At 42.4% G+C, this 26,696-nt stretch overlaps 1 protein-coding gene across 1 annotated transcript; it reads left to right on the top strand.

The window, feature by feature from the left end:
- Window positions 1-520: 520 nt before the first annotated feature.
- On the top strand, window positions 521-26,696 carry LOC139565095 (LIM homeobox transcription factor 1-alpha-like). The gene is made up of 9 exons (XM_071385168.1): window positions 521-744; window positions 4,392-4,477; window positions 4,939-5,131; window positions 22,156-22,388; window positions 22,582-22,742; window positions 22,888-22,965; window positions 23,233-23,350; window positions 23,643-23,798; window positions 23,888-26,696. Exons 1-9 carry the CDS (start codon window positions 701-703, stop codon window positions 24,043-24,045), a joined length of 1,227 nt encoding a protein of 408 aa, XP_071241269.1. The 5' UTR covers window positions 521-700; the 3' UTR covers window positions 24,046-26,696.

Below are 26,696 nucleotides of genomic sequence, written 5' to 3'. Positions count from 1 at the left end.
TACTTATTATTTCTAGCACGTAGGAAAACATTTGTTTACATTTGTATTTGAATTAGCTGTGTAGTGCTAGGGCAAAAACCATTTAACCTTTATAGGCCTTTTTAACCTCAATAGGCCTAACTATCAAAATATTTCGATGTCATCTCAACAGTTGAGAATATGGGTATAGCCAAGCATAAGATACGTTTTGAAATAACAAAATCTCATAAAAGTAATTCACTGTAATTGCTCCTATAACGCAGCAGCACTATTTCAAAAGAGTATGTATAAACTACGCATTGATGGTCAATGGATGATTTTTTTCTACACTGAATTTGATTGAAAGTAATGTTCATGTCAATGCTAATGCTTTATGGTTTTGTTAAAACAATCCAATTATCCAAAAAGAACAACATTGATCACCCGATGGTGATTCCATATTATCCATTTTACCATTACAGCACGTTACCACTACGTCAAGACACCCCCCTCACCTTAAGAACCGTCGCCGTTTCTCCTGCTCCTCCTCCTCTCAGTCGTTTTATGCCCACCGAACTCCGGGCGCACAGTCGGCTTTAGAGCGACGGGGAGAAAAGAGAGCACAACTGAATAGTTTGCCTTAACATAACATGCTATTTTGCTGCTATTCGCCTTCTGGAGTTTGAAATAGGACTATACGACGCGTGCACATTCACGGACCGACTAGTCTTATGCTATTTTAATGCTACCGATAGAGGTTTCGGAAGGAGTGTGTTTCACCTCAAGGTATGTGCGTCTGCCGCCAACATCCAGAACGCGTCGACAGGTTGTCGGTGCGTTGCCAACCTCAATTCGCAGATATGTTGCAAATATAAAGTGTTCCAGTTTTCAGCACATTTAACCAGGCCAAACCCTTTACTTGTCTTATTCTTCCTTGGAAATAGGAGTGATCCTACATCGGTTTCTCGATGTTATTATTTCAGAGGCTGTGATGGGAATTCCTACAAAGGTTTGACTTTTATCCAAGTGTAGGTTATGTGTTGCATATTGCCTGTAGCCTAATCTGCTATTTGACTAGCCTACTTAAATTCATATTTGTAGGCCTATCAACTTTAACATAGCATACTTTTAAATACCCAAATAGTTTGTCATATTTGACTTCAATATTTTGTTGAATAATAAGGTTGTCGCGATACATGTTCTGTCTTATTTTGCGGTCCATAGTAAACCTTTAGTCCTTATCGATCTTTTTGAAAATATTATAGCCTATCTCAGGGGTATTCAGAGCTCTCATCAGGAACCCCGAGACCCCAGCCCGTTCCAAAATGTCAACTATGCAAGAGCTAGCACACCTGATTCACCTGACCTCCAGACGTTGTGGAACGTCTGGGGGTCCCCGTTGATGGGTATGAAAAGCACTGGCCTATCTCATGTCTACCTGTATGATATTGATGATGACGGAGTCTCGCTCCTCATCGAGTTTGTTACAGAGTATATCATTTGATAATAGCCACAACCTCGGCTGTAGCCAATAGTCATAGACTGTTTTCGCTGCTACCGCACGGCAAGCGGTACCGGAGCGCCAAGTCTAGGACCTAAAGGCTCCTTAACAGCTTCTACCCCCAAGCCATAAGACTGCTGAACAATTAATCAAATGGCCACCGGACTATTACATTGACCCCCCCCTCCATTTGTTTGTACACTGCTGCTACTCACTGTTTATTATCTATGCATAGTCACTTCACCCCTACCTACATGTACAAATTAACTCAACTAACCTGCACTGTTGGTTAAGGGCTTGTAAGTAAGCATTTCACGGTAAGGTCTACACTTGTAATTCGGCGCATGTGACAAATAAGGTTAGATTTTATTTGGTCTGAAAGGTCTATGTATGCATGTCTTTCCAATGAGTTGTAGAAATGTGGGGTGGTATTAGCCCATAAAGAAATAGCCTATTTATCCCAAACAAAAATATTTTGTCGAACAGTTTATATCATGTTGTGGATAATATAGGCAACAGGGTGACGCAAATTGAAAAGGGCAGTGGTAGCCTAGTTATGTGAATATAATGGGGGAAATGTAAGGGAAAATATGATATCAAATGTTGATTAGCCTTATTGTGAACGTGTGATAATGATGCAGTAATAACATAGCTCCAAGAAAATTGACGGCATTACCAGCAAATACGGTGCATATAGGCGATCTTTCATTGTTAGTGCTATCTGCGATCCATGGGACATCCCTACCCTAAACCCTCATCTTAAACCCTACCCTCACCCTAACCTTAACCATAACCCTTACCTGACCCTAACCTTAACCTACAACTTCCGAGCACATTCCCCAGACTTTGGTGTTCACAGAACATATTGTTCTTCACCTATAAAGTTTCTCAATGTTAACCAATGTGTAAAGCTTTGATAGCCCTATCACCACACAGGGCCTAAAGATTTATATAGGCCTATGCTTTTTATTTAGGGGGGGGGGGGGGGGGGGGAGACTAAACCAGGTGCCCCTTCAGTTTTGTCCAATATAGTATCGGTATAACATAAAGCTTATATGATAGTAGTTTAAGGATATACCGTTCTGGTCCACAGTATTAGTCTGCATGACACTTACACAGTTATGAATAATAGACCTGCAATTGCAATTAGTTATGTGCTCTCAGAAATAGGCGAATAGAGACGCGCGCGCTTTGGCAAGCAAGGCAACAACAAGGTTCAAATTCTATGACATATAGTGTCCATTATAGCAGTTTTGTCGAAAACAAAAATATTCCATATTTGTTTTTCAAGTGATTTTATTGGTTTATGTGGTTTTCTAATATTATGTTAAAACCAATGTTGGAATCACTGTTGTGATCATTTGGAATAATAATCAATTGAAATACATATTTTTGAAGTTAGTGGATACAGTTCTGTAGTCTATGCACGTTAATAGGCCTAAATTATTTGATTTAGTAGGCTATTTTATACGAGGCCTAATAATTATTTCGATTTGTAATGACGGTGTAAATTAAATTTTAGCCTATGTATTCATATTAGCCTGAATCAATTATGATTCACATTTCTTGATGATTTTTCAGGTTTCATTTTTTTTATTATTCCTTTTATTTTTATTCGAAGCCGTGACACCCTCATTCCTCCAATGAGAGCAAATGTATCTTGAAAGTCTTTATCAGTTCAATTCATAAACATGTAAGATTCATATTCGATGAAGAATTGTTATCTTTTAACCCAATAATTGAGAATGTATCATTTCAAGCCTAGATCAATTTAAAAATAAATAATGTATTTAAATTAAATCGGTCATTCAGAACAATTAGTTCTTTTCGAAATGTAGGGTATCGGATGGAATTAGATTTAGGCGTTCTTAATTATAAATATTCATAAAAACCAAACTTAATGTCACTTTGATTTAGAATATTGTCGATTAATAGATAAACATGTTCACGCTATGTTGCAATAGGCCTATTGAATATAGTGCATTATTGAAATGTCACGATTTATGTAGATTACGTTTGTGTTCATGGAATAGGTCTGAGAAGTCCATTACTAAGTGTCGGGATGGAGTAATTCTATAGCCTACCACGCCATTAAACCCGTTAGTAAATGTATTATCATATTATTATTATTCTATTAACAGTTATTAGCGTATTATTATTCATATTGGTATTATTATTCAAAGTATATTAATGAATCCCCATGCTTTAGTTGGAATTTTGATTTCATACATTTCTATGAACCCTATTCGACAAAATTATCTTTATTTATTTGAAATATCAGGTATTGCATTTTCCCTCTCCAACAACGGACTGGGATGGATTTGGGCCGTTTATGGGTTTGTGTAGCGGTGTGGCGTCAGCAGGTCACGGGGTTTAATCCTGTTTTTGGTCAATATTAGGCCAAAACCAGATATCCGGTTCGACCCCCAATCTGACATCGGGTATCATATATGCAAATAAATAAACATGAATAGGACCACACACCACCTTCGGCTCCAACGTTAAATCTCAGTGTGTCAGGTGTTTAAAACTCTGTTGAGTAGACCGAATTGAGTAGCCTATTAAGCCTAGCACATGTATTTTATATCCTATGCATTTATCCAATCCACGGCAATAGTTCTATACGATGTTATTCCTTTTGCAGTACGTGCACATTGCAGGTCGACTGTTTATGTAATTAATTCATACATTGGATATTAAATATGTTTTCAAGAGGACACCGACATATAATATCCACGGTCATGTTTAGGCCTTAGCCTACGTGTCTTTCATTGACTTTTGATGCGTTTTATTTCCCCCTTACAGTATATCCTCTTTCTCACTTTTCGGCGACGACAATCTCCCCTCCATTTTTTCTTTCTACACACTTGTTGACTATAGGCTTGTATTTAGAGGGTAACTGTCCTTTTTCTCTCTTCTCCTTCTCGTCTAGCGAACACGACGAAGGAAGGAGGGACGGGATGAAAACAGAGGAGACCCAATCATGTCTTCAGCAGCCTCCAGCCTCCACGCCATTCGGTGAGGAGTGAAATGGGACTGACATCTTGGGCCTGACTGGCACATAATGATTTTAACATTATAGTCCAATAATGAAATGAATATCCATTGACATTTCAAAGGTTATAGTGACAAAACGTTTTAAATTGTGAACTTTATATGTTATAAATGTGAGAAATATATGATAAATATGTAATACATTTGATATGCGATACATTTGTATTACTATTTTTGTCATAAAATAATTCTGGACCTTGCTGGGAAGTAATATCGAATTAACCAAAAAAAATCAAGTTCTGCTTGACATTTACAGATTTGACCACACACACACTATACCCTCCCATGACGTGGACTTCGATTAAGGCACCCCCCGCATCTCTCTGATTCAGATGGTTTGGGTTCAATGCGGAAGACATATTTCGGTTGAATGCATTCAGTTGTGCAACTGACTAGGTATCCCCTTTGCCCTCCTCTCCCCTCAGGTTCAGAACATATGGGCGGAGGGGGCGAGGTGTGCGCGGGGTGTGAGTCGCCCATTGCGGATCGTTTCCTACTGCGTGTCAACGAGCGCTCGTGGCACGAGACCTGCGTCAAGTGTGCGGTGTGTCTGAGCGCGCTTAATGGGACATGCTACTGCAGAGACCGTCTGCTCTACTGCAAGCATGACTACGAAAAGTAAGAGAACGTCAATACTACTAAAATCCCAAAAGACACACAAACGTTAGAGTTTGCGTTGTCTTAATCAATGTGTTTTGTCACCTAGTCCTTGTGCCCCTCCTGAATCAGGTGTGCTGGTTTCGGGATAGAACAAACTTGTGAAATGGCTCAGGGGCTTATAGGAACTGGTATTTATGGAATATATGACAGGACATATGGAAAACGTGTCAAACTCATTCCATGGATGGCCGAGTGTCTGCGAGTTTCCGCTCCTCCCTTGAACTTGATTGATGAATTAAAGTCACATTAGTAAAGAACTCCCCTCACCTGGTTGTCTAGGTCTAAATTGAAAGGAAAAAACAAAAACCATCAGACACTAGTCCCTGAATGTTTGGTGGGTATATACATGAAACGCTTGATTGCTATTAGTGAGGCAGTAAGCTAGCTCCACTTTCCTCTCTGATAAATGTGACTTGGTGTGGAGTTTCTATCAGTCTGGGGGGTCTGTTGGTCGGTCTATGTGTGGGTGTGTGTGTGTGCGTGCATGCATGCGTTCAACGTGTGTGTATGCATGTGTGTGGTCGTGTGTGCATTCGACTTGTGTGTTTGTTTGTTGGTGGTGTGTGTGAGATCCCCAGGGATGGATGGCTGAAGGACGTAGCCTGCAGGTCGTTATCATTGTTGTGAAAAGTGTCAGACGACGTCCAGGCGCACAGACTCTCCCACTGTAGCATACATCTGGATGAGAGAGGGAGGAAAGGAGAGAGGAGGGAGAGAGAGACAGATAAGTAGGTGAATGGGGATATAGAGTAGAGAGAGTAGTAGAGAAGTTTTCAGTTACTGCTTCTTTGGAAATTCTTAGCATGTTAATAATAGACAACTAAGATGACTGTGTTTCGTTACGGGGTAATTTGGGTGAGGTGTTAGTAGGGGGAATTGGAGTGCGACAGATATGAAATGGTATTGAGTTAATGGGTTCACTGTCTCAGTCCCTCTAAAAGTGTCTGATACTACAGTGCCTTCAATAAGTAATCATACTCCATTACTTTCCCCACATTTTGTTGTGTTACAAGGTGGGATTAAAATTGATTTAATTGTCAACGATCTACACAAAATACTCTAATGTCAAAGTGGAAGAACAATTATAATATTTGTAAAACATTCATGAAAAAAAACACTAATATATCTTGATTACATAAGTATTTAACCCCCTGAGTCAATACATGTTAGAATCACCTTTGGCAGCGATTACAGCAATGAGTCTTTCTGGGTAAGTCTCTTTGCACACCTGTATTGTACAATATAGAATTTTTGAAATTCTTCAAGCTCTGTCAAATTGTTTGTTGATCATTGCTAGACAGCCAAGTGTTGCCATAGATTTTCAAGCCAATTTTAAGTAAAAATTGTAACTATGCCACTCAGGAACATTCAATGTCGTCTTGGTAAGCAACTCCAGTGTATATTTGGCATTGTGTTTTAGGTTATTGCCGTGTTGAAAGGTGCATTTATATCCTGGTGTCTGTTGGAAAGCAGACTGAACCAGGTTTTCCTCTAAGATTTTGCCTCTGCTTAGCTCTATTCCGTTTCTTTTTATCCTAAAAAACTCCCTAATCCTTGCCGATGACGAGCATACCCATAACATGATGCAGGCACCACCATGCTTGAAAACGTGAAGAGTGGTACTCAGTGATGTGTTGTGTTGTATTTTCCCCAAAAATAACGCTTTGTATTCAGGACATGAAGTACATTTCTTCGCCACATTTTTTGTAGTATTACTTTAGTGCTCTGTTGCAAACAGGATGCATGTTTTAGAATATTTTTATTCTGCACAAGCTTCCTTCTTTTGACTCTGTCAATTAGGTTAGTATTGTGGAGTAACTACAACATTGTTGATCCGTCCTCAGTTTTTGCCTATCACAGCCATTATACTCTGTATCTGTTTTAAAGTTACCATTAGCCTCATGGTGAAATCCCTGAGCGGTTTCCTTTCTCTCCGGCAACTGAGTTATGAAGGACGCCTGTATCTTTGTAGTGACTGGGTGTATACTATTCAAAGTGTAGTTAATAACTTCACCATGCTCAAAGGGATATTCAATGTCTGCTTTAAAAAAAAATCACCTACCAATAGGTGCCCTTCTTTGCGAGGCATTGGAAAACTCATGTTAAACACTATTATTGCACACAGAGTGAGTCCATGCAACTTATTATGTGACTTGTTCAGCACATTTTTACTCCTGAACTTATTTAGGCTTGTCATAACAAAGGGGTTGAATACTTAGACTAAAGACATTTCAGCTTTTCATTTTTTATTAATTTGTACAAATGTATAAAAACATAATTCCCTTTGACATTATGGAGTATTGTGTGTAGGCCAGGGACATAAAATCTAAATTTAATCCATTTGAAATTCAGACTGTAACACAACAAAATGTCAAGCGGTGTGAATACTTTGACACATACAGTTTAGGTGTTACCCATGAGTTCAGGTGTTTAAGAAAATCTTGCTTATCGCATTCGATATTGGTACATCCATATAATTATTGAAAGTATAGAATGAGTGACCATGTTGTATTGTCTAACCTAGATCAAAGACTTAACCTATACAGAGTAGACTTGCTCCCATGTTGTAAGTAGACTATAGAATGAGTGCCCCATCTTGAGTCTCTCATATAGAGATAGATTTGTGTGTGTGTATATATGTGTTGAGTCTCTCTCTATATAGTGTGTACAGTTGAAGTTGGAAGTTTACATACACCTTAGCCAAATAAACTCTGTTTTTCACAATTCCTGACATTTAATCCTAGTAAAAATTCCCTGTCTTAGGTCAGTTAGATCACCACTTTATTTTAAGACTGTGAAATGTCAGAATAATAGTAGAGAGAATGATTTATTTCAGCTTTTATTTCTTTCATCACATTCCCAGTGGGTCAGAAGTTTATATACACTCCATTAGTATTTGGTAGCATTGCCTTTAAATTGTTTAACTTGGGTCAAACGTTTCGGGTAGCCTTCCACAAGCTTCCCACAATAAGTTGGGTGAATTTTGGCCCATTCCTCCTGACAGAGCTGATGTAACTGAGTCAGGTTTGTAGGCCTCCTTGCTCACTCCTCGCTCACGCTTTTTCAGTTCTGCCCACACATTTTCTATAGGATTGAGGTCAGGGCTTTGTGATGGCCACTCCAATACCTTGACTTTGTTGTCCTTAAGCCATTTTGCCACAACTTTGGAAGTATGCTTGGGGCCATTGTCCATTTGGAAGACCCATTTGCGACCAAGCTTTAACTTCCTGACTGATGTCTTGAGATGTTGCTTCAATACATCCACATAATTTTCCTGCCTCATGATGCCATCTATTTTGTGAAGTGCACCAGGCCCTCCTGCGGTAAAGCACCCACACAACATGATGCTGCCACCCCCGTGCATCACGGTTGGGATGGTGTTCTTCGGCTTGCAAGCCTCCCCATTTTTCCTCCAAACATAACGATGGTCATTATGGCCAAACAGTTCCATTTTTGTTTCATCAGACCAGAGGACATTTCTCCAAAAAGTACGATCTTTGTCCCCATGTGCAGTTGCAAACCGTAGTCTGGCTTTTTTATGGCGGTTTTGGAGCAGTGGCTTCTTCCTTGCTGAGCGGCCTTTCAGGTTATGTCGATATAGGACTTGTTTTACTGTGGATATAGATACTTTTGTACCTGTTTCCTCCAGCATCTTCACAAGGTCCTTTGCTGTTGTTCTGGGATTGATTTGCACTTTTCGCACCAAAGTACGTTCATTTCTAGGAGACAGAACGCTTCTCCTTTCTGAGCGGTATTACGGCTGTGTGATCCCATGGTGTTTATACTTGCGTATTATTTTTTGTACAGATGAACGTGTGACCTTCAGGCATTTGGAAATTGCTCCCAAGGATGAACCAGACTTGTGGAGGTCTACAATTGTTTTTCTGAGGTCTTGGCCGATTTCTTTTGATTTTCCCATGATGTCAAGCAAAGAGGCACTGAGTTTGAAGGTAGACATCCACAGGTACACCTCTAATTGACTCAAATGATGTCAATTAGCCTATCAGACGCTCCTAAAGCCATGGCATAATTTTCTGGAATTTTCCAAGCTGTTTAAAGGCACAGTTAATTTAGTGTATGTAAACTTCTAACCCACTGGAATTGTAATACAGTGAATTATAAGTGAAATAATCTGTCTGTAAACAATTGTTGGACAAAGTACTTGTGTCATGCACACAGTAGATGTCCCAACCGACTTGCCAAAACTATAGTTTGTTAACAAGAAATTTGTGGAGTGGTTGAAAAACGAGTTTTAATGACTCCAACCTAAGTGTATGTAAACTTCCGACTTCAACTATACATGTTGAATCTCTCTGTCTATATAGTGTACATATGATGAGTCTCTCTTTCTATATAGTGTGTGTACAGTGTATGTCTGTCTCTGTGAGAGACTTGGCACACGTCTTTACTTATGACGTTCAGAAGATCCGTAACAATGTCTCCTTGTGTTCCCTGCAGTCATTCCATCAGCACCACACACACACACACACACACTGTATGATAATTTGAAGTGAGTGAGTGTCTGTGTGTATAAGAATTTACTAGAAATAGTGGAAAGCTTAATATTGGAGGGAGGTATTTTTTTTTGCTGTAACCCTTTGCGGTCTGGAGTTGTGTGTGTGCTTAGGTGTAGATTCAATCAGTTTATACAAATGCGACTGGGTGCATCGTCCACGATAGGTATAACATGGGGAGCCGCTTGGTGATTTGACAATTCCAACGCAGTTCCACCTCCGACATCGCCTAAATAAAACAATAATACTGCTATGTAGTTGTCGGTTATCGCGGGCTAAAGCGGATCTGATTGAATCAAGTACTTACTGTATCATTCCCATAGCACTCTCATAGTGACCTTGTAATGACCAACTGGGTCTCCTGAACCCAGATCTCCTGTGTTAGTCCTAGTTCAACAACAGGGTTATTGTTGAACCGGGATGTGGACTTGAAGCTAGAGGTAAGGGTAGTGGTTGAAGCTAGAGGTAAGGGTAGTGGTTGAAGCTAGAGGTAAGGGTAGTGGTTGAAGCTAGAAGTAAGGGTAGTGGTTGAAGCTAGAGGTAAGGGTAGTGGTTGAAGCTAGAGGTAAGGGTAGTGGTTGAAGCTAGAGGTAAGGGTAGTGGTTAAAGCTAGAGGTAAGGGTAGTGGTTGAAGCTAGAGGTAAGGGTAGTGGTTGAGGGTAGGGGTTGAAGCTAGAGGTAAGGGTAGTGGTTGAAGCTAGAGGTAAGGGTAGTGGTTGAAGCTAGAGGTAAGGGTAGTGGTTGAAGCTAGAGGTAAGGGTAGTGGTTGAAGCTAGAGGTAAGGGTAGGGGTTGAAGCTAGAGGTAAGGGTAGGGGTTGAAGCTAGAGGTAAGGGTAGGGGTTGAAGCTAGAGGTAAGGGTAGGGGTTGAAGCTAGAGGTAAGGGTAGTGGTTGAAGCTAGGGTTAGGGTTACTCATTACGCGAGGAGCATGGTTCCACTCTGCGGAGCCCTGCTGTTTGCCTCCTCCCGCTACAGTATCTCCGTCTAGCCATTATTTTCAAATATTTTCATATTAGTCCTTTTTCTTAGGCGAGAGTTGTGTGTGTGTTTTTATTACACACAATTTCCAAGACAGGCAAAGAGACACAGACCGCTGCCCATACAGGCTCTCCAGTATCCCCCAATCACACTCTGATACACACTTCCCACAGAGCAACAGAGAGCAGAGTCTCCGGGCTGACCCAGGTCTCAGACCAATAAAGGCCCTGCACCCCTGGGGCCCGGCGGGCGACTAGAGCCTGGAGGAGCCTGGAGCCCAGGTTCAATATCAGTCTAAAGTGGGGGGCTCTGAGGCCTACCTACACCCCCCGCTCACCAGGCAACACAGCCTGCTCCTACTGCACACACATATGGGTTGGATACCAACATGTAGAACACTACAGTGGATATCACTGTATCACGATAGGTGGTGGTATTGTTGGTAAAAACACCATTGACGTTTTTAGTAGTAGAGACAGTGGAGAGAGACAGGAAACGAAAGTTAGAGGTTTGTGTGGAAAGTACGGCGGGACTGGGATTCGATTCCACACTCACTCGGGCATCTGCACGCAAGGTGGTAGCGCAGGTAACTGCTAGACCCAACCCTCTGGCCCCTCAATGCTGGCTCTAATAGATCACTATGTGGGGTGGGAGACATGGAGACCCTGTCTGGAGCAGGGGAGAGGGGAGACTCCCACAGTCACACGGGAGCGGAAACCCCAAGAGTCACAGCCAAGACCAACGTTCACTGACCAAACAATCTCTCAAACTGCCAGGCCAGAAGCCCACCTTCTCATCTTACATGGTTATATGTGGAATCACTGTTGTTCTATGCTGGGATTGAGAACAGAGAAATCATGTCTTCCACACAGATACAGTATCTCTCCCACCCATCCCCCTTATCCTCCTCCCGCCTCCCTCTCTCGCTCCTCCTCTCTCCATTACCTCGTTCATCACTGTCTGGTTTGTAATAATGTTTCTCGATTCCAAACCTCATTTCCCTCTCGTTGAGATTGATAGCAGTGATGACACCAATCAGTTTATCTCTCTGTTTATCCCTCGTTTTCTCTTAATCGTCTCTCCGCTCAGCGCCTCTTTGTGTCTCAGGACGGGAGGAGAGGGAGGGTGTGATGGAGGGAGGGGGTTGATTGGACACAGCGCTAATTACCAAATGTACTCAGCCACTCCAGTGATGGCAAGCCTAAGAGAATAACTATATATGCACAGTACCAGTATATAGTTATATTCTGTATATACTGTAATATACAGTATAACTGTGCTAGGAGATGGATAATTAGTTAGTATGCACAATGGGTTAAATCAAGACATTCTACCCCATACTGCTAAAACATATCCTGCTAAAACATATATGCCAAAACCCACAAAGCTGATTGATCAACAACTGCAGCAAGCCTACTGTACAATGGAGTACACAGTCAGAACTGAAGCATAGCCTATTGCAGCCAATGATATCCATTCTGAAGAATACTCACTTTTTTGTAGAATTGTTAGGAATTCATCCCATGTGTTTGCACTCACAAAAGTTCAGTCTGGGGGAGTGTAGGAGTGCGTTAGGGATATGTTGTTGGTCTTGGCTCATACACGGTCGTCCACAGGGGGTATGGGCAGGCAGACAGACAGACAGACACAGACAATTTTAGTACTCCATATCCAGACTGAGGAGTAGTACTGTGGATTTTAACACAATGTCTTGTCTCCATCTGAAATGACACTAAATGGTATTAAAGTATTTCACTATAGTGCACCATATAGGGAATAGGTTACCAGTCTGGTCAAAAGTAGTGCCTCTATATAAGTAAAATTGTGCTATTTCAGACACACACCTTCTCTTCCACCAGACACACAGTAGGGGTTCTTACGTCACCTCGCAGCTCAGGTCAACAGGTGATGAAACAGGTGTGAAAGAGAGAAGAGATAGGAAGAGAATATAGATGGAGAATCAGAACCTTACAGTGATATGAAGGCATGCGTTGTGCCAAAGCAATACAGAGTGAAAGGACATAAAGAGAACAGAGATGTGACTGAAAACGAGAAGAAGTTGGAGAAAGTTGATAGAGAAGATACATTGCAGATGGGAAGTGAGAATGGGATAAAAGCAAAAGAGAGAGATTTAGGAGAAGAAGAAAGCCAGGGAGGAGAAGACAGAAGAGGAGGAAGGTGAGGTGTGAGCTGAGGTGTGTCTGTGTCACCCCCCAGTAATATTGCCACAGTTTTTGCATAATGCCCGATGAGTCCCCATCATCTGGCCTCCCCCACAACAATTTCATTACAGACAGCTAATAAATGTTTCATGGAAGAACAAGCTGCTCGCCTCGCCGTTATTAAATCTGAGATAATAAAAGAAGAAGAGCGAGAGAAAAAAAGAGAAAAGAAAAGATGGGGGGTGGACCTGAGAGAGGGAGGGAGATAAAGAGAGAGGGAGGGAGAGAGACAGAGGCAGAGAGAGAGAGAGCGGTGTCAACATTCTCAAATCGGGGGGCTGTATCTCCTGTTTCTGGGGCAACGAGTCCCCTCCCCAGTCTTCCTCCACCCTCCCCCTTGCATCCCGCTCCACCAGAGAGAGACAGGAAATGAGAAACCGCCAGACAGGATATTGCGTTCTGGTGGCCTGGGGATTAGCTTTTATCTAAACACACACACACACACACACACACAGAGACTCATCCATGTCCTCACACATATCACATTCCTCTCACACTCTCCCAAGCATCAAGCACAGTGTTCTGCACAGTTTTCAGTCGTTACTCTTTGCAGGTATATTACATTTGGTCATGTTATGCCATATCTGAACTGTCATTAAAGGGTAGTCTTTCAGTCGAGATCAGAGTATGGAATATCTAAAGTATTATTAGGAACAGTGTAAATAGTTGCACTGAGAAAAGCTAGGAGTCTATGGAGAGACTGGTCTGCTAGTCATTAGTAATAGACCTTGATATTGTATTTTATACTAATCAGAGAGTCATTCATACTGTATACCTCAAAATGTTTGGAAATCAAATAAGACTGTCTGATGCACGTTGTCTATAAGTACATATAGGCTTTGAAGGAAATGCCTTCCATCTGCATATGTGTGTGTGTGATTGCAAGTTGTTTATGTTTGTATATCACTGTTCTGTGATGTACCGTGTCTGTGACCCATACACTCAAAAGAATGCTGTGTTAAAAACAACCCAATTTGGATTATTTGGTAACCCAACGCTAGCTAAATATTGGACAGAACACACGCTGGGTTATTTTGACCCAGACAGTTGGGTTGTGTGAATAACTCAACAAGTTGAGTTGTTGGGACTACCCAAACATGGGTTAATTTAACCATCAATTGGGTAGTTTTTACTCTCATGCTGAGTTGACCTAGCAGCTAGGTCTGTTTTAATGTAATCCTTAAATTATTTTCAGCTAGATTTTATTGGCCACCTGTTATTTTGCTTTTGCATTTGACACATTCTTCTATAATGTGAAGATAATTTATTACATGCTGTATTATAAACTGGGTGGTTCGAGCCCTGAGGTCTGATTGGCTGACAGCCGTGGTATGTTTAAGAAATAAGGCCCAAGGCGGTGTGGTATATGACCAATATACCACGGCTAAGGGCTGTCAGCCAATCAGCATTCAGGGCTCAAACCACCCAGTTTATAAAAGACTGTGTACGACGGGTATGACAGAAGTTATTTTTACTGCTCTAGGTACATTGGTCACCAGGTTATAATAGCATTAAGGTACCTCGGGGGCAGTGGTGTAAAGTACTTAAGTAAAAGTACTTTAAAGTACTACTTTTTTGGGTATCTTTACTTTGCTATTTATATTTTTGACAACTTTTACTTCACTACATTCCTTAAAAAAATTATGTACTTTTTACTCCATACATTTTCCCTGACACCCAAAAGTACTTGTTACATGATGAATGCTTAGCAGGACAGGTAAATGGTCCAATTCACGCACTTATCAAGAGAACACGTGGTCATCCCTACTGCCTCTGATCTGGCAGACTCACTAAATATAAATGTATTGTTTTTAAATGATGTCTGAGTATTGGAGTGTACCCCTGACTATCTGTACATTTTAAAAACATGAAAATGGTGCCATCTGCTTTGCTTAATATAAGGAATTTGAAATGATTTATACTTTTACTTTTGATACTTAAGTATATTTTAGCAATAACATGTACTTTTGATACTTAAGTATATTTAGAACTTAGCATTAAGTTCGTAGCATTACGATTCCCCTCCACTGGAACTAAGGGGCCTAGCACGAACCATGAAAAACATCCCCAGACCATTATTCCTCCTCCACCAAACTTTACAGTTGGCACTATGCATTCGGGCAGGTAGCATTCTCCTGGCCAAACCCAGATTCGTTCGTCGGACTGCCAGATGGTGAAGTGTGATTCATCACTCCAGAGAATGCATTTCCACTGCTCCTGAGTCCAATAGCGGCAAGCTTTACACCACTCCAGCCGACTCTTGACATTGCGCATGGTGATCTTAGGCTTGTGTGAGGCTGCTCGGCCATGGAAACCCATTTCATAAAGCTTCCGACGAACAGTTCTTGTGCTGACGTTGCTTCCAGAGGCCGTTTGGAACTCGGTAGTGAGTGTTGCAAATGAGGATAGACAATTTTTGCACGCTATGTGCTTCAGCACTTGGCGGTCCGTTCTGTGAGCTTGTGTGGCTTACCACGTCGCGGCTGAGCCATTGTTGCTCCTACATGTTTACACTTCCCAATAACAGCACTTACAATTGACCGGGGCAGCTCTAGCAGGGCAGAAATTCGATGAACTGAGTTGTTGGAAAGGTGGCATCCTATGATGGTGCCATGTTAAAAGTCACTGAGCTCTTCAGTAAGGCCATTCTACTGCCATTGTTTGTCTATGGAGATTGCATGGCTTGTGTGCTCGATTTTATACACCTGTCAGCAACGCGTGTGGCTGAAATAGCCACACTAATTTGAAGGGGTGTCCACACACTTTTGTACCACGGCTAAGAGCTGTGTCCAGGCATTCTGCGTTGCGTCGTGTGTAAGAACAGCCCTTAGCTGTGGTATATTGGCCATTTACCACACACCACCTCGGGCCTTATTGCTTAAATATAATAAGGTATACCACCTTATTGTATCGCAACAGTGGGATTTATCTTAAGCTGTTAGGGGAACTCATACACTTCTGTAAGCTTCATGGATCTAAACGCGTGATAACTATACAACAGAACAGATCAACAGGAATGACGTCTACTCTCATGGGTGGCTAAAAATGACTATCTGAAAGCAACAACCCTACTAAACTAGGCCTCCAGTCTAATGATCTGACCTGCTGGATCAATAACCCAGCACCAAAGACCCAGCAGTTTATAAAGAAAACAACCCAACCAAGTGACCAAACGCCTGCAACACAGCAGTTGGGTCAACCAAACAACCCAGCATTTTCTTTGTGTATGTGTCTGTTTTTGTATGCGTGCATCTTAGTGTGTGTATGAGTCACAAGCGTGTGTGTGTGTGTGTGTGTGTGGTGGCGGCGGTGGGAGCGTTATCGTGGGGAATGCTGGGAAATTTTAATAACACAGAAGCAGTGCAGGGAGATTTAATAAAAGGAGATGATGTGATTACTGAACCCTGGCTCTGAGCCATCCTGCTTCACAGTGCAATATCCGCTCACACACACTTGAACGTGCACACACACATGCATGCGCACGTGCACACAATCACACACACATGCTCACACACCAAAATAAAATTATACTAAAGCTATACTAAGATTGTAACATCCAGATTCACTGTAAAGATACCATACCCACAACCTCACCCAAGTTTACATTTCCAATATGCTAAAACAAACATTCACTGATAGCTGACAATACAAAACCCAATACACATTTTCACTAATCCATTCACATGGATGGACACATACCGAACATGCATGCTTACGCACATAGGAGCAAGCAGCTCCACATACACATCAACATACAACTAACACATGCATAACATAGTCACAATAACACATAATCACGGTTGACAACTCCATTGTGTCCTCCTCCCAGAGTGCTAAGAACCTTGGCGTGATCCTGGACAACACCCTGTCGTTCTCAACTAACATCAAGGCGGTGACCCGTTCCTGTAGGTTCATGCTCTACAACATTCGCAGAGTACGACCCTGCCTCACGCAGGAAGCGGCGCAGGTCCTAATCCAGGCACTTGTCATCTCCCGTCTGGACTACTGCAACTCGCTGTTGGCTGGGCTCCCTGCCTGTGCCATTAAACCCCTACAACTCATCCAGAACGCCGCAGCCCGTCTGGTGTTCAACTTTCCCAAGTTCTCTCACGTCACCCCGCTCCTCCGCTCTCTCCACTGGCTTCCAGTTGAAGCTCGCATCCGCTACAAGACCATGGTGCTTGCCTACGGAGCTGTGAGGGGAACGGCACCTCCGTACCTTCAGGCTCTGATCAGGCCCTACACCCAAACAAGGGCACTGCGTTCATCCACCTCTGGCCTGCTCGCCTCCCTACCTCTGAGGAAGTACAGTTCCCGCTCAGCCCAGTCAAAACTGTTCGCTGCTCTGGCACCCCAATGGTGGAACAAACTCCCTCACGACGCCAGGTCAGCGGAGTCAATCACCACCTTCCGGAGACACCTGAAACCCCACCTCTTTAAGGAATACCTAGGATAGGATAAAGTAATCCTTCTAACCCCCCCCCCCCCCCCCCTTAAAAGAGTTAGATGCACTATTGTAAAGTGGTTGTTCCACTGGATATCATAAGGTGAATGCACCAATTTGTAAGTCGCTCTGGATAAGAGCGTGATGTTTAAATGACTTAAATGTAAATGTAATTCAGAAAGTATTCAGACCCCTCGACTTTTTCCACATTGTTACGTTACAGCCTTATTCTAAAATTAATTAAATAATTTCCCCCCTCATCAATCTACACACAATACCCCATAATGACAAAGCAAAAACTGCTTTCTATAATTTTTTGCAAAAATACTGAAGTATCACATTTACATAGTTATTCAGACCTTTTTTCTCAGTACTTTGTTGAAGCACCTTTGGCAGCGATTACAGCCTTGTGTCTTCTTGGGTATGACGCTATAAACTTGGCACACCTGTATTTGGAGAGTTTCTCCCATTCTTCTCTACAGATCCTCTCAAGCTCTGTCAGGTTGGATGGGGAGCTTTGCTGCACAGCTATTTTCTGGTATCTCCAGGGATGTTCGATTGGGCCACTCAAGGTTCCCACAGTTGACAGTGCATGTCAGAGCAAAAACCAAGCCATGAGATTGAAGGAATTGTCTGTAGAGCTCCAAGACAGGATTATGTCGAGGCACAGATCTGGGGAAGTTTACGAGAAAACTTCTGCAGCATTGAAGATCTCCAAGAACACAGTGGCCTACATCATTATTAAATGGAAGTTTGGAACCACCAAAATCTTCCTAGATCTGGCCGCCTGGCCAAACTGAGAAATCGGGGGAGAAGGGCCTTGTTCAAGAAGGTGACCAAGAACCCAAATGGTCACTCTGACAGAGCTCTGGAGTCCCTCTTTGAAATGGGAGAACTTTCCAGAAGGACTAAGCATGGTGGTAGCAGCATCATGCTGCGGGGATGTTTAAAAAAAAAAAAAAAAAACGCAAGCCATGCAAAACAACCTGATGTTTCGAGCTTAAATTGATGGATATTGATTGGGATTTTGTGTTTATTATTACTTATACTGAACACAAATATAACTGCAACATGTAAAGTGTTGGTCCCACATTTAATGAGCTGAAATAAAAGATCCCAAAAATGTTCAACACGCACAAAAAGCTTACTTCTCTAAAATGTTGTGCGAAGCTGATTAAACAGCATGATCATTACACAGGTGCTCATTGTGCTGGGGAAAATAAAAGGCTACTAAAATGTGCAATTTTGTCACAACAAAATGCCACAGATGTCTCAATTTTGAGGGAGAGCGCAATTGGCATGCTGACTGACTGCAAGACTGTCCACCAGAGCAATCGCCAGAGAATGTATTGTTAACCTGATGAGGACAGGGGGTGCTGTTTTCACTTTGGGGGAAAATCGTGCCCAATTTAAACGGCCTCGTACTCAATTCTTGCTCGTACAATATGCATATTATTATTACTATTGGATAGAAAACACTCTCTAGTTTCTAAAACCGTTTGAATTTTGTCTGGATATCATAAGGTAAATGCACCAATTTGTAAGTCGCTCTGGATAAGAGCGTCTGCTAAATGACTTAAATGTAAATGTAATAGTCTTTGCTGAGATCTGAGGACTTGCATTCGCTCCCCAAGCTAATGTCTCTGCTTTAGCTCAGTGGATTAACAGTCGTAACCGACTGGGGTTCGAACCCAGTCAATCTCATTGGTGCCGTGAATTGGGGAGGTCAAAGTGCCAAGCAGGGTAAAATGTAACTCAGTTTGCTTACGAATGCTTGTGATAATTTCGGAGACACCTATATAGGCTTTATAAAGGGTTTATGAAGGCTTCGTTATGTTTCGTCTAAAGTGGGACCATTCATCTTGATAGCAGCCATGAGCCATTTCTCCTCTCCCTGGGTTATTGGGGATGCGTCCCAAATGGCACCATATCCCTTATATAGTGCACTACTTTTGACCAGACCCCTTTGGGCCTTGGTCAAAAGTAGTGCACTATAAAGGGAATATGGTGCCATTCGGGACAGAGGTGGGTGGGTCTATTGTGAATTACACTTCTATTAGGGGGATTAGACTGATCTACTTAGAGACCTCCCTCAGTGACCATTGCCCTCAGTTTCCAAGTTTATTAAATTCTACAATATGTGGCACTATGAAATGGGATTAATAACCTAAAATCAGGACTTAAACACTGCAGAGGAATTGTGGTCTGGTGACCGTTGTCCCATGTCGCCTTTATGTTGAGTAAATTCTGGCAGTATAAAATGGGATTAAAAAGCCAACTGGGATTTAAAGGGGAAATCTGCAGTTCAAATAACAAAGCCGGCACCCTGCCATTGATTTTGTAAATAGCTGAGGGATGGAGAAATGTAACTACTCTCAAATGTATACAGAGCTATTGATGCAAAGACTGACCATCCATGAGATCAAATGTATAGTTTTAACCAATATTTTGAGGCTATCCAGTGTCTGTTTACAATTACTTTGTTTACAAACAAAGCAGTAAAACAATCTTATATTTTGGGTAAGGATGAGAATTGAACTAAGCTTATGAGGCATAAGTTATATTCTTCAATAATTAATGTGCATATGTTGTGAATGTTAAAGTAAAAAAACAGCAGATTTCCCCTTTAAAAGGAAAAATTCTGGTTTGCCATTTTCGGGGCTATTGGATGAGATATTTTACTTACAATTGCTGTAGGCAATGAGGCAATTAAGAGGAGGCACTTGAGAGAACTTTCTGTGTGTTGTAGACAGAGACAGCTCGGTATAATGGAGTGTGAAGTGAATTGATAGTCGTGGTGGTGGTGTTGCCTGGATTAGTGTTGAAGTGGTACTCCTCGATCGGCGTGTGTGTGTGCGTCTGTGTGTGTGTGAGTATGCGCATGCGTGTGTGTGTAAGTGTGTTTGGCAAGTGAGTGTGTTTGGTTAAGTAAGTATGTGTGACAGCGGTGGGCTGTGATTGGGGTAATTTTCGGGAGTGTTAGCTAGTTTGGCAGACAGATGGATTGAGAGAGATTATCCGTGGCAGCTGTGGTTCGGACAGGACAAGATCACAGATTAGGAGCTCTAATGTGCCAACCTGGCTCACTCTCCTCTCCTCCTCCTTTCCTCTTCTCACCTCTTCCCCTCTCCGCCCTTCAGATTTGGGGTACTAACACCTTCCTCTCACCCAGTCAGGGAGCCTTAACACTTCTCTCCTTCTTTCCCTCCTTCCCTCTAACTTTCTCCTACCCTCTAACTTCCTCCCTCTATCTCTCTGTCCCTAGTCATCCTGTCACTTTCTCATCTCATCCAGTCATCCCTTGCTCAACAGACATATTTTTCTCTCTATGGTCTCCCTCTTTCTATGAGCTAAGTCTCTGCACAGCAGACCTATTGTTTGCAGTCTTGTTTAATGACCCAGGATTTCCTGTGTCAATATGTCATCATATGATTAGGCGTGTGCAGGTGTGTGTTTTAAATATGCATAAATATTGTAGAAATGTATATGGAAGTACTCATTGTATATTGATGAGTAACCTTGGTTTCCTGTAAATATATGTGAGAGTTTGTGGGTTGGGTTAGGCTAGAGAGACCGATAAAGAAAGAGGAAAGAGTGTGTGTGTGTGTGTGTGCGTGCGTGTGTGTTTTGGTGTGTAAAAGAGAGAGGAGAGAGAGAGATTAACCCCATGCTATGGCCAATCCCTGGTTATGAGTTTACAGCGTCTGTCTGGGCATCGCACTGTTTAAACAACAATCTAATTAATCCTGTCTTTATTAGTTTCACTGAACTGTGGAGGGAGGGAGCGAAGGAGAATGGGGGGAGGGGGAGAATTGGGAATCCTGTCAGAAAATACTGGAGAGCGATAGAAGAAGGGGGGATAGAGGGATAAAACAACTGGGATTCAAGAGGAATTTAAAAGCAGGAGTTTTGGGGCCTTTTAAATTGAATTGATATGTTGATGAGAAGAGAATGAAGAGTGGGAGAAAATGAAAGGGGTGGGACACACGAGAGTAGTGGTGAATGGGCAAAAGGAAAGTAGACAACGAAGCCCCGTGAATGAGTGTGTGAACTGTTAAAAAAAAGCTGTCCGAGCACGATACATGTTTCACATGTTCTCTTCTAAATCCTACTAATTGTGAATAGTAGGTAATGATGGGCTGTACCAGCTCGTTCAATAGATTGATGTAAAGAATTCGTAAAAAAACTAGAATCCACCAACACTTCAGTGCAGGCTCCCTACACATCAGTTGACTACTGCCCCCAAGTGTCATCAGTGAAGAACGACATTCTAAAGCATTACCACGTACTGTTATTGCAGTAAACAGATGTTAGCTATGTTACATGTTCAAGCTTTAAGTTATGGGAAATGCTGATGTGACATTTTAATTAGATACCGTACACAGGTTTGATTGAGAATCTTCACAGGTGCAAATGAGGTCTAATCTTTCAGACAATCTGTCCCTGCCTTTGGGTGCGTTCCATGTTGTCTTTAATTCAGTCACTCGGCACATCTCAGAGGACTGCTAATATCATGTTAGTGAGAAATTACAACAACTCCTGCAAGCGATGTGAGACCTGATCATCTGCAGTCCAACTACAAAAAAAGACGGTTTGGAAGGACACCTCAAATGAGGCCTTAAAAGCTCTGTGCTGCTGTGTGGTCAAGACGGTGTCTTCTGCACATCTCAGAATATTACTTGATCATATTCCTACTGTGATTCTAGAGACGTTAAACTTCTTCAGGACTGCAAAAAAGACAACCTGGAACACACCCGACTGCAATAAAGACAACTTATCTATTACACACTGGAACGCACCCTTTCTCCCCTCTGTCCCTATAGGCTGTTTGTCAGGAAGTGCAGTGCGTGCCTGCAGGTGATTGGGCGCTCAGAGCTGATCATGCGTGTGCTGGGGCAGGTGTACCACCTGGGCTGTTTCAGCTGCTGTGAATGTGAGCGCCGGCTGCAGCGCGGAGATGAGTTTGTCCTGAAGGAGGGACAGTTGCTCTGCAGGGGAGACTACGAGAAGGAGAGAGAGATGCTGGCTGCCATCAGCCCCACACCCACTGAGTCAGGTAACAGGAAAAGACAGGGCAACCAACAAATCAACCAACCAATAAAATCACTGGATGGCACTTTGTTATGGTACAGAAAGTGCAGGAGATAACCTAATGACTTGTTTTTTCATTGGGATTCACTACTAGGCACCATTTGATACCAGTTTGTCTGTCAATTGAAGATCCTATTGTCTCTCTCCACACCCCTCAGTGAAGAGTGAGGATGAGGATGGTGGGGGCGGTTCTGTAGGGGGGAAGGGCGGCGAAGGGAAGGACCACAAACGGTCAAAGCGACCACGCACCATCTTGACCACACAGCAGCGCAGAGCTTTCAAGGCCTCCTTCGAGGTGTCCTCCAAACCTTGCAGAAAGGTAAGCAGACCAGGTGTAACACGGTTTATTTATTTTGTTCCTCTCTTTCACTTTTCTGTCTCTTTTTTTCTTTCACACACGCACACACAGACATATACACACACTGTCCCATTTAGTGTCCTGGCTTAATTTCTCTTATCTTCAGGTGAGAGAGACACTGGCAGCTGAGACCGGGTTGACGGTTCGAGTCGTGCAGGTGTGGTTCCAAAACCAGAGAGCAAAGGTGAGATATTTGACCTGTCCTGAATCACCCACTCCCCCCCGCCCATGACACTAATATAACCAATAACACTAATCATGAATCTAATAGCGCAATTGCTCTGAAACCGCATGCTAACATTTATTTTAAAGGCTAAAGCACAGTTAAAAGGATAGTTCACCCAAATAACAATGCAATTTTGGTGAACTATCCTTTTAACGAACGACAGAGCAATAGCACCATTGGGTCCATTATCAGTGTGCCAGTGTGTGTTGGTCCTGTGCGTTGCAGATGAAGAAGATAGCTCGCAGGCAGCAGCAACAGCAGCAGCAGCAGGAGCAGGAGCAGCTGGGAGGGTCCAGGAGAGGGCCGAGCAGGGGGGGGCGACAGAGCAACGATGACAGTGAGGGTAAGAGAGAGGAGAACAGAGCAGGGGTTTCTCAAAAGCCTTGTAGCTAACTGGCACTTAACTCGCGGAACGGTAGATATAGAAGTGCTTAATTTGACCATTTTTGTTCATTCATGCACAGGAAGATCAGTCTTTCGCTACAAAAGTAACAATTAAAAGAGTGGCTTGCCAAAGTAGCTAAGTTTCAGGAAACTCACCTCAAGGCAGGTGAAATAATGTCTCTGGAGGTAAAGGGGCAGGACGAGAGGAAGAGATGCAGGGATTGATTCATGTTCTGTCTCTCTCTTCCCAGACGGTTCTAGTGGTCACGGATTGGACGGTCTGTTGTCGTACCCTTCGTTGCCACGACAGCAGCTACTGGCTCTGGACCCCAACATCTACGGAGGAGAGCCGTTCCGCCATGGACTCACACCCCCTCAGCTGGGCTCTGAACATCTTCACTCCTACGGTGAGAGAGAGGGAGAGAAATATAAAAAGAGAGAGAGATGGACAGACGGACCAAACAGACAGACATACTAACTCCATTTCTCCCTTTAGATTCAGAGACTGTGTTCCACGATCTGGACAGCGACGGGAGCCTCAGTCACCTCGGCGACTGTCTCCTGGCAGTGGCGGACGGTGGGCTCCTGGCGGGGCGGGTGGGAAACCCCATCGACCGCCTCTACTCCATGCAGAACTCCTACTTCACATCCTGACCCCTTACCCTTGACCCCTGACTCACTCCACCAATCACCACTCAGAGAAGCAGCTAATGGCCGGTTATCCTACTAGGCCCACAAGGTCATCACATCAACCATGCTTGAGCTGGGTCCATATCCATGTCTGACCAGGTTTATTGTACATTACCAAGTAAAAGCATAAAAGGAAACACCTGGGTCATGTTCAGTAGGGAGGAAACCTTAGGAGTGAAACAGGGATGTACTACCTTGACTTATCCACTAAGAACACGTTTTTCCATACCAAACACGACCCAGGTAGCCATTTAAGGTCTCAACTATGACTTAGGGCCTGTTCGAAATCTGGCTTGCCCGTTACTTACTTAAACTGCATACTGTGTACTAATCATATTACATACTATTTAGAACATTCTGTTCAGTACAAACGTATGCAGTAAGCAACAAATATCAAAATGCTACTCATCCATACTGAGAAGGCATCATCGAATGCGCAATCGCTTTTGTCCCCTAATCTGATTATCAGTTGTTGTCGAACACGTGTGTGTGAAAAGACGATTATCTTCCTCAATAGTGCCTAGCGAATTCTACTAGATTGAAAGCCAAAATGAGTATGACATCTGGGCATTTAAAGTATACTAGCTCTTCAAGATTTCACATACTATAAAACTTTTTTTCACATACTCAAACGGCCTACTATTTAGGACGCAAGTATGGGTATTCGGACACGACCACTCTTTTGCTTGATCCCAACGTCCTACCTGTAGCAGACAGATGTGAAATCCTATGACAACATACTTTATCTGATACTCTCTCATTTGTTTCATATAAGGGGAGGGGAGGATTGCCCAGGAAAGCTTAAATCAAGAGCAGTTAAAGTATTTCAAAGAAAAGAAATACTATTTGAATCCAGGTCTGTGTGTTTGTGAGTCAGAAACCTATGTTACTTATTAGGTTGCAAATGAATGGGGAGTGTTTCATTCATTTAGCTCATGATCTGACCTGCTTATGGTGTCCACATGGTTAGGGAGTCTTCTTGGCAGCAGGGTTTAGGAGCAGAGTGAAGACACATACCAGAGAGGTTACAGCAGGCTAGGGGCAGAGCTGCCACCAGAACATGATTCAACCCAAAAACCGTTGTATTGGAGATGGCCACTGGTTCATAGCACGGATGGGGTCAATTCAGCCAAATCAGAAAGTGAATGGAAGTTAAGCCTAAATGAATGACTGGAATAAAGGTACAGGTGGATCTGGAGGAACATTGGAGGGATAGATTTCATTATAGGTTGAGATGAGTTGAAGGATACAGAGTGGCACGCTCGATTTGTATGTGAATGAGTGAAATATATGGGTTAGGTAACTTAGGTCTAGAGTTTGCTCTCAGGTTAGTGTGTTACAATTTTTAGCAATGTTATACAGGAAATTATTTACAAATCACTCTAACCCCTGATTAGTTCACATTAGTCAACATAGTGAAAGGAGATATTTAGACCATAGATACAATCAGGGTCCTATAGAGTAGGCTAACAGGGTCCTATAGAGCAGTGCTTCTCAATCTTGGTCCTGGGGTCCCAAAGGGGTGCACATTGAAAAGAGAGTGAAAGAAAAAAGAAGTAATGTTATGCCTGGTCTGCTTACCTTTCTGCATGGTTTGGAGGACACCTCGAAGGAGGCCTTGAAAGCTCTGCGCTGCTGTGTGGTCAAGATGGTGCGTTGTCAGGTGCGAAAGGAAAAAACAAAAATGTGCACCCCTTTGGGTCCCCAGGACCAGGATTGAGAAACACCACTATAGAGTAGGCTAACAGGGTCATTCAGAGAACCGTATAAAGGAAACAGGGTTGTGTAAAGGAAAGTGTAACGCTTTCATGTAGCTCTGGTTCAGGGGTTTATGTGGGGCTTGCTTGGGAATGCTCAGCATCAGCAAGCCATACGTAACACCCTGGACCAGAGCTAACTTTCGTGTAATTATTTCTTTGATACTGTGAAGTATTCACTAATAAAGGTGCAGGAGTTTGTCCTGGGCTGGAAAAACTCTAGGCCCTAACTGAAATGTAGAAGTTGAATACTAATTGGTGTGTAACACTTCAGTATGATTAGGACCAGGAGTCTTTCCTGGTCAGGTCACGTGGTCAGGAATACTACTGGCCCTAGCTACGATAAACAAGTATGTGTTCCAATGTTAAATAATTGTGTTAATATTATTGTTGTTACAATGAATAATACAGTACTACTATAGGTATAATCACTGTAATTATTTATCTTTGATCGAAAACACACCTTACAATAGACGTTGTTCAATATTTTGTACTCTTATGGTTAAGTATTTATGTTGTAGCATGAGCTGTGTGCCACACTTTCAAAATGTAAATAAGTATTACTATGAACATAGCACTAATGACAGTATTTTACTATAGCTTATACCCACACTGGGACCATCTTGTGGAGTCCACTTCCTATATGATTTCTCATAATTGACTGATGATATATATTTTTTATAGTATTTACGTGGATATAATTTATTGTGGGATACATTTCTCTGGAAGGTATGAGAAATTCTTGTTCTTAGATTGTCTGAAAGAAATTGTTCCAAGTTTTTGTTCTGTGACCAATTCCAGTGTATGTGCTTTTTGAGTGTAACGTCGCATTTCTTCAATATAACCTGTCAATTCAGA

Source organism: Salvelinus alpinus, chromosome 36 (assembly GCF_045679555.1).
Source record: "Salvelinus alpinus chromosome 36, SLU_Salpinus.1, whole genome shotgun sequence".
NCBI classification, from domain to species: domain Eukaryota; kingdom Metazoa; phylum Chordata; class Actinopteri; order Salmoniformes; family Salmonidae; genus Salvelinus; species Salvelinus alpinus.
This window is presented reverse-complemented; position numbering and strand designations above follow the sequence as displayed.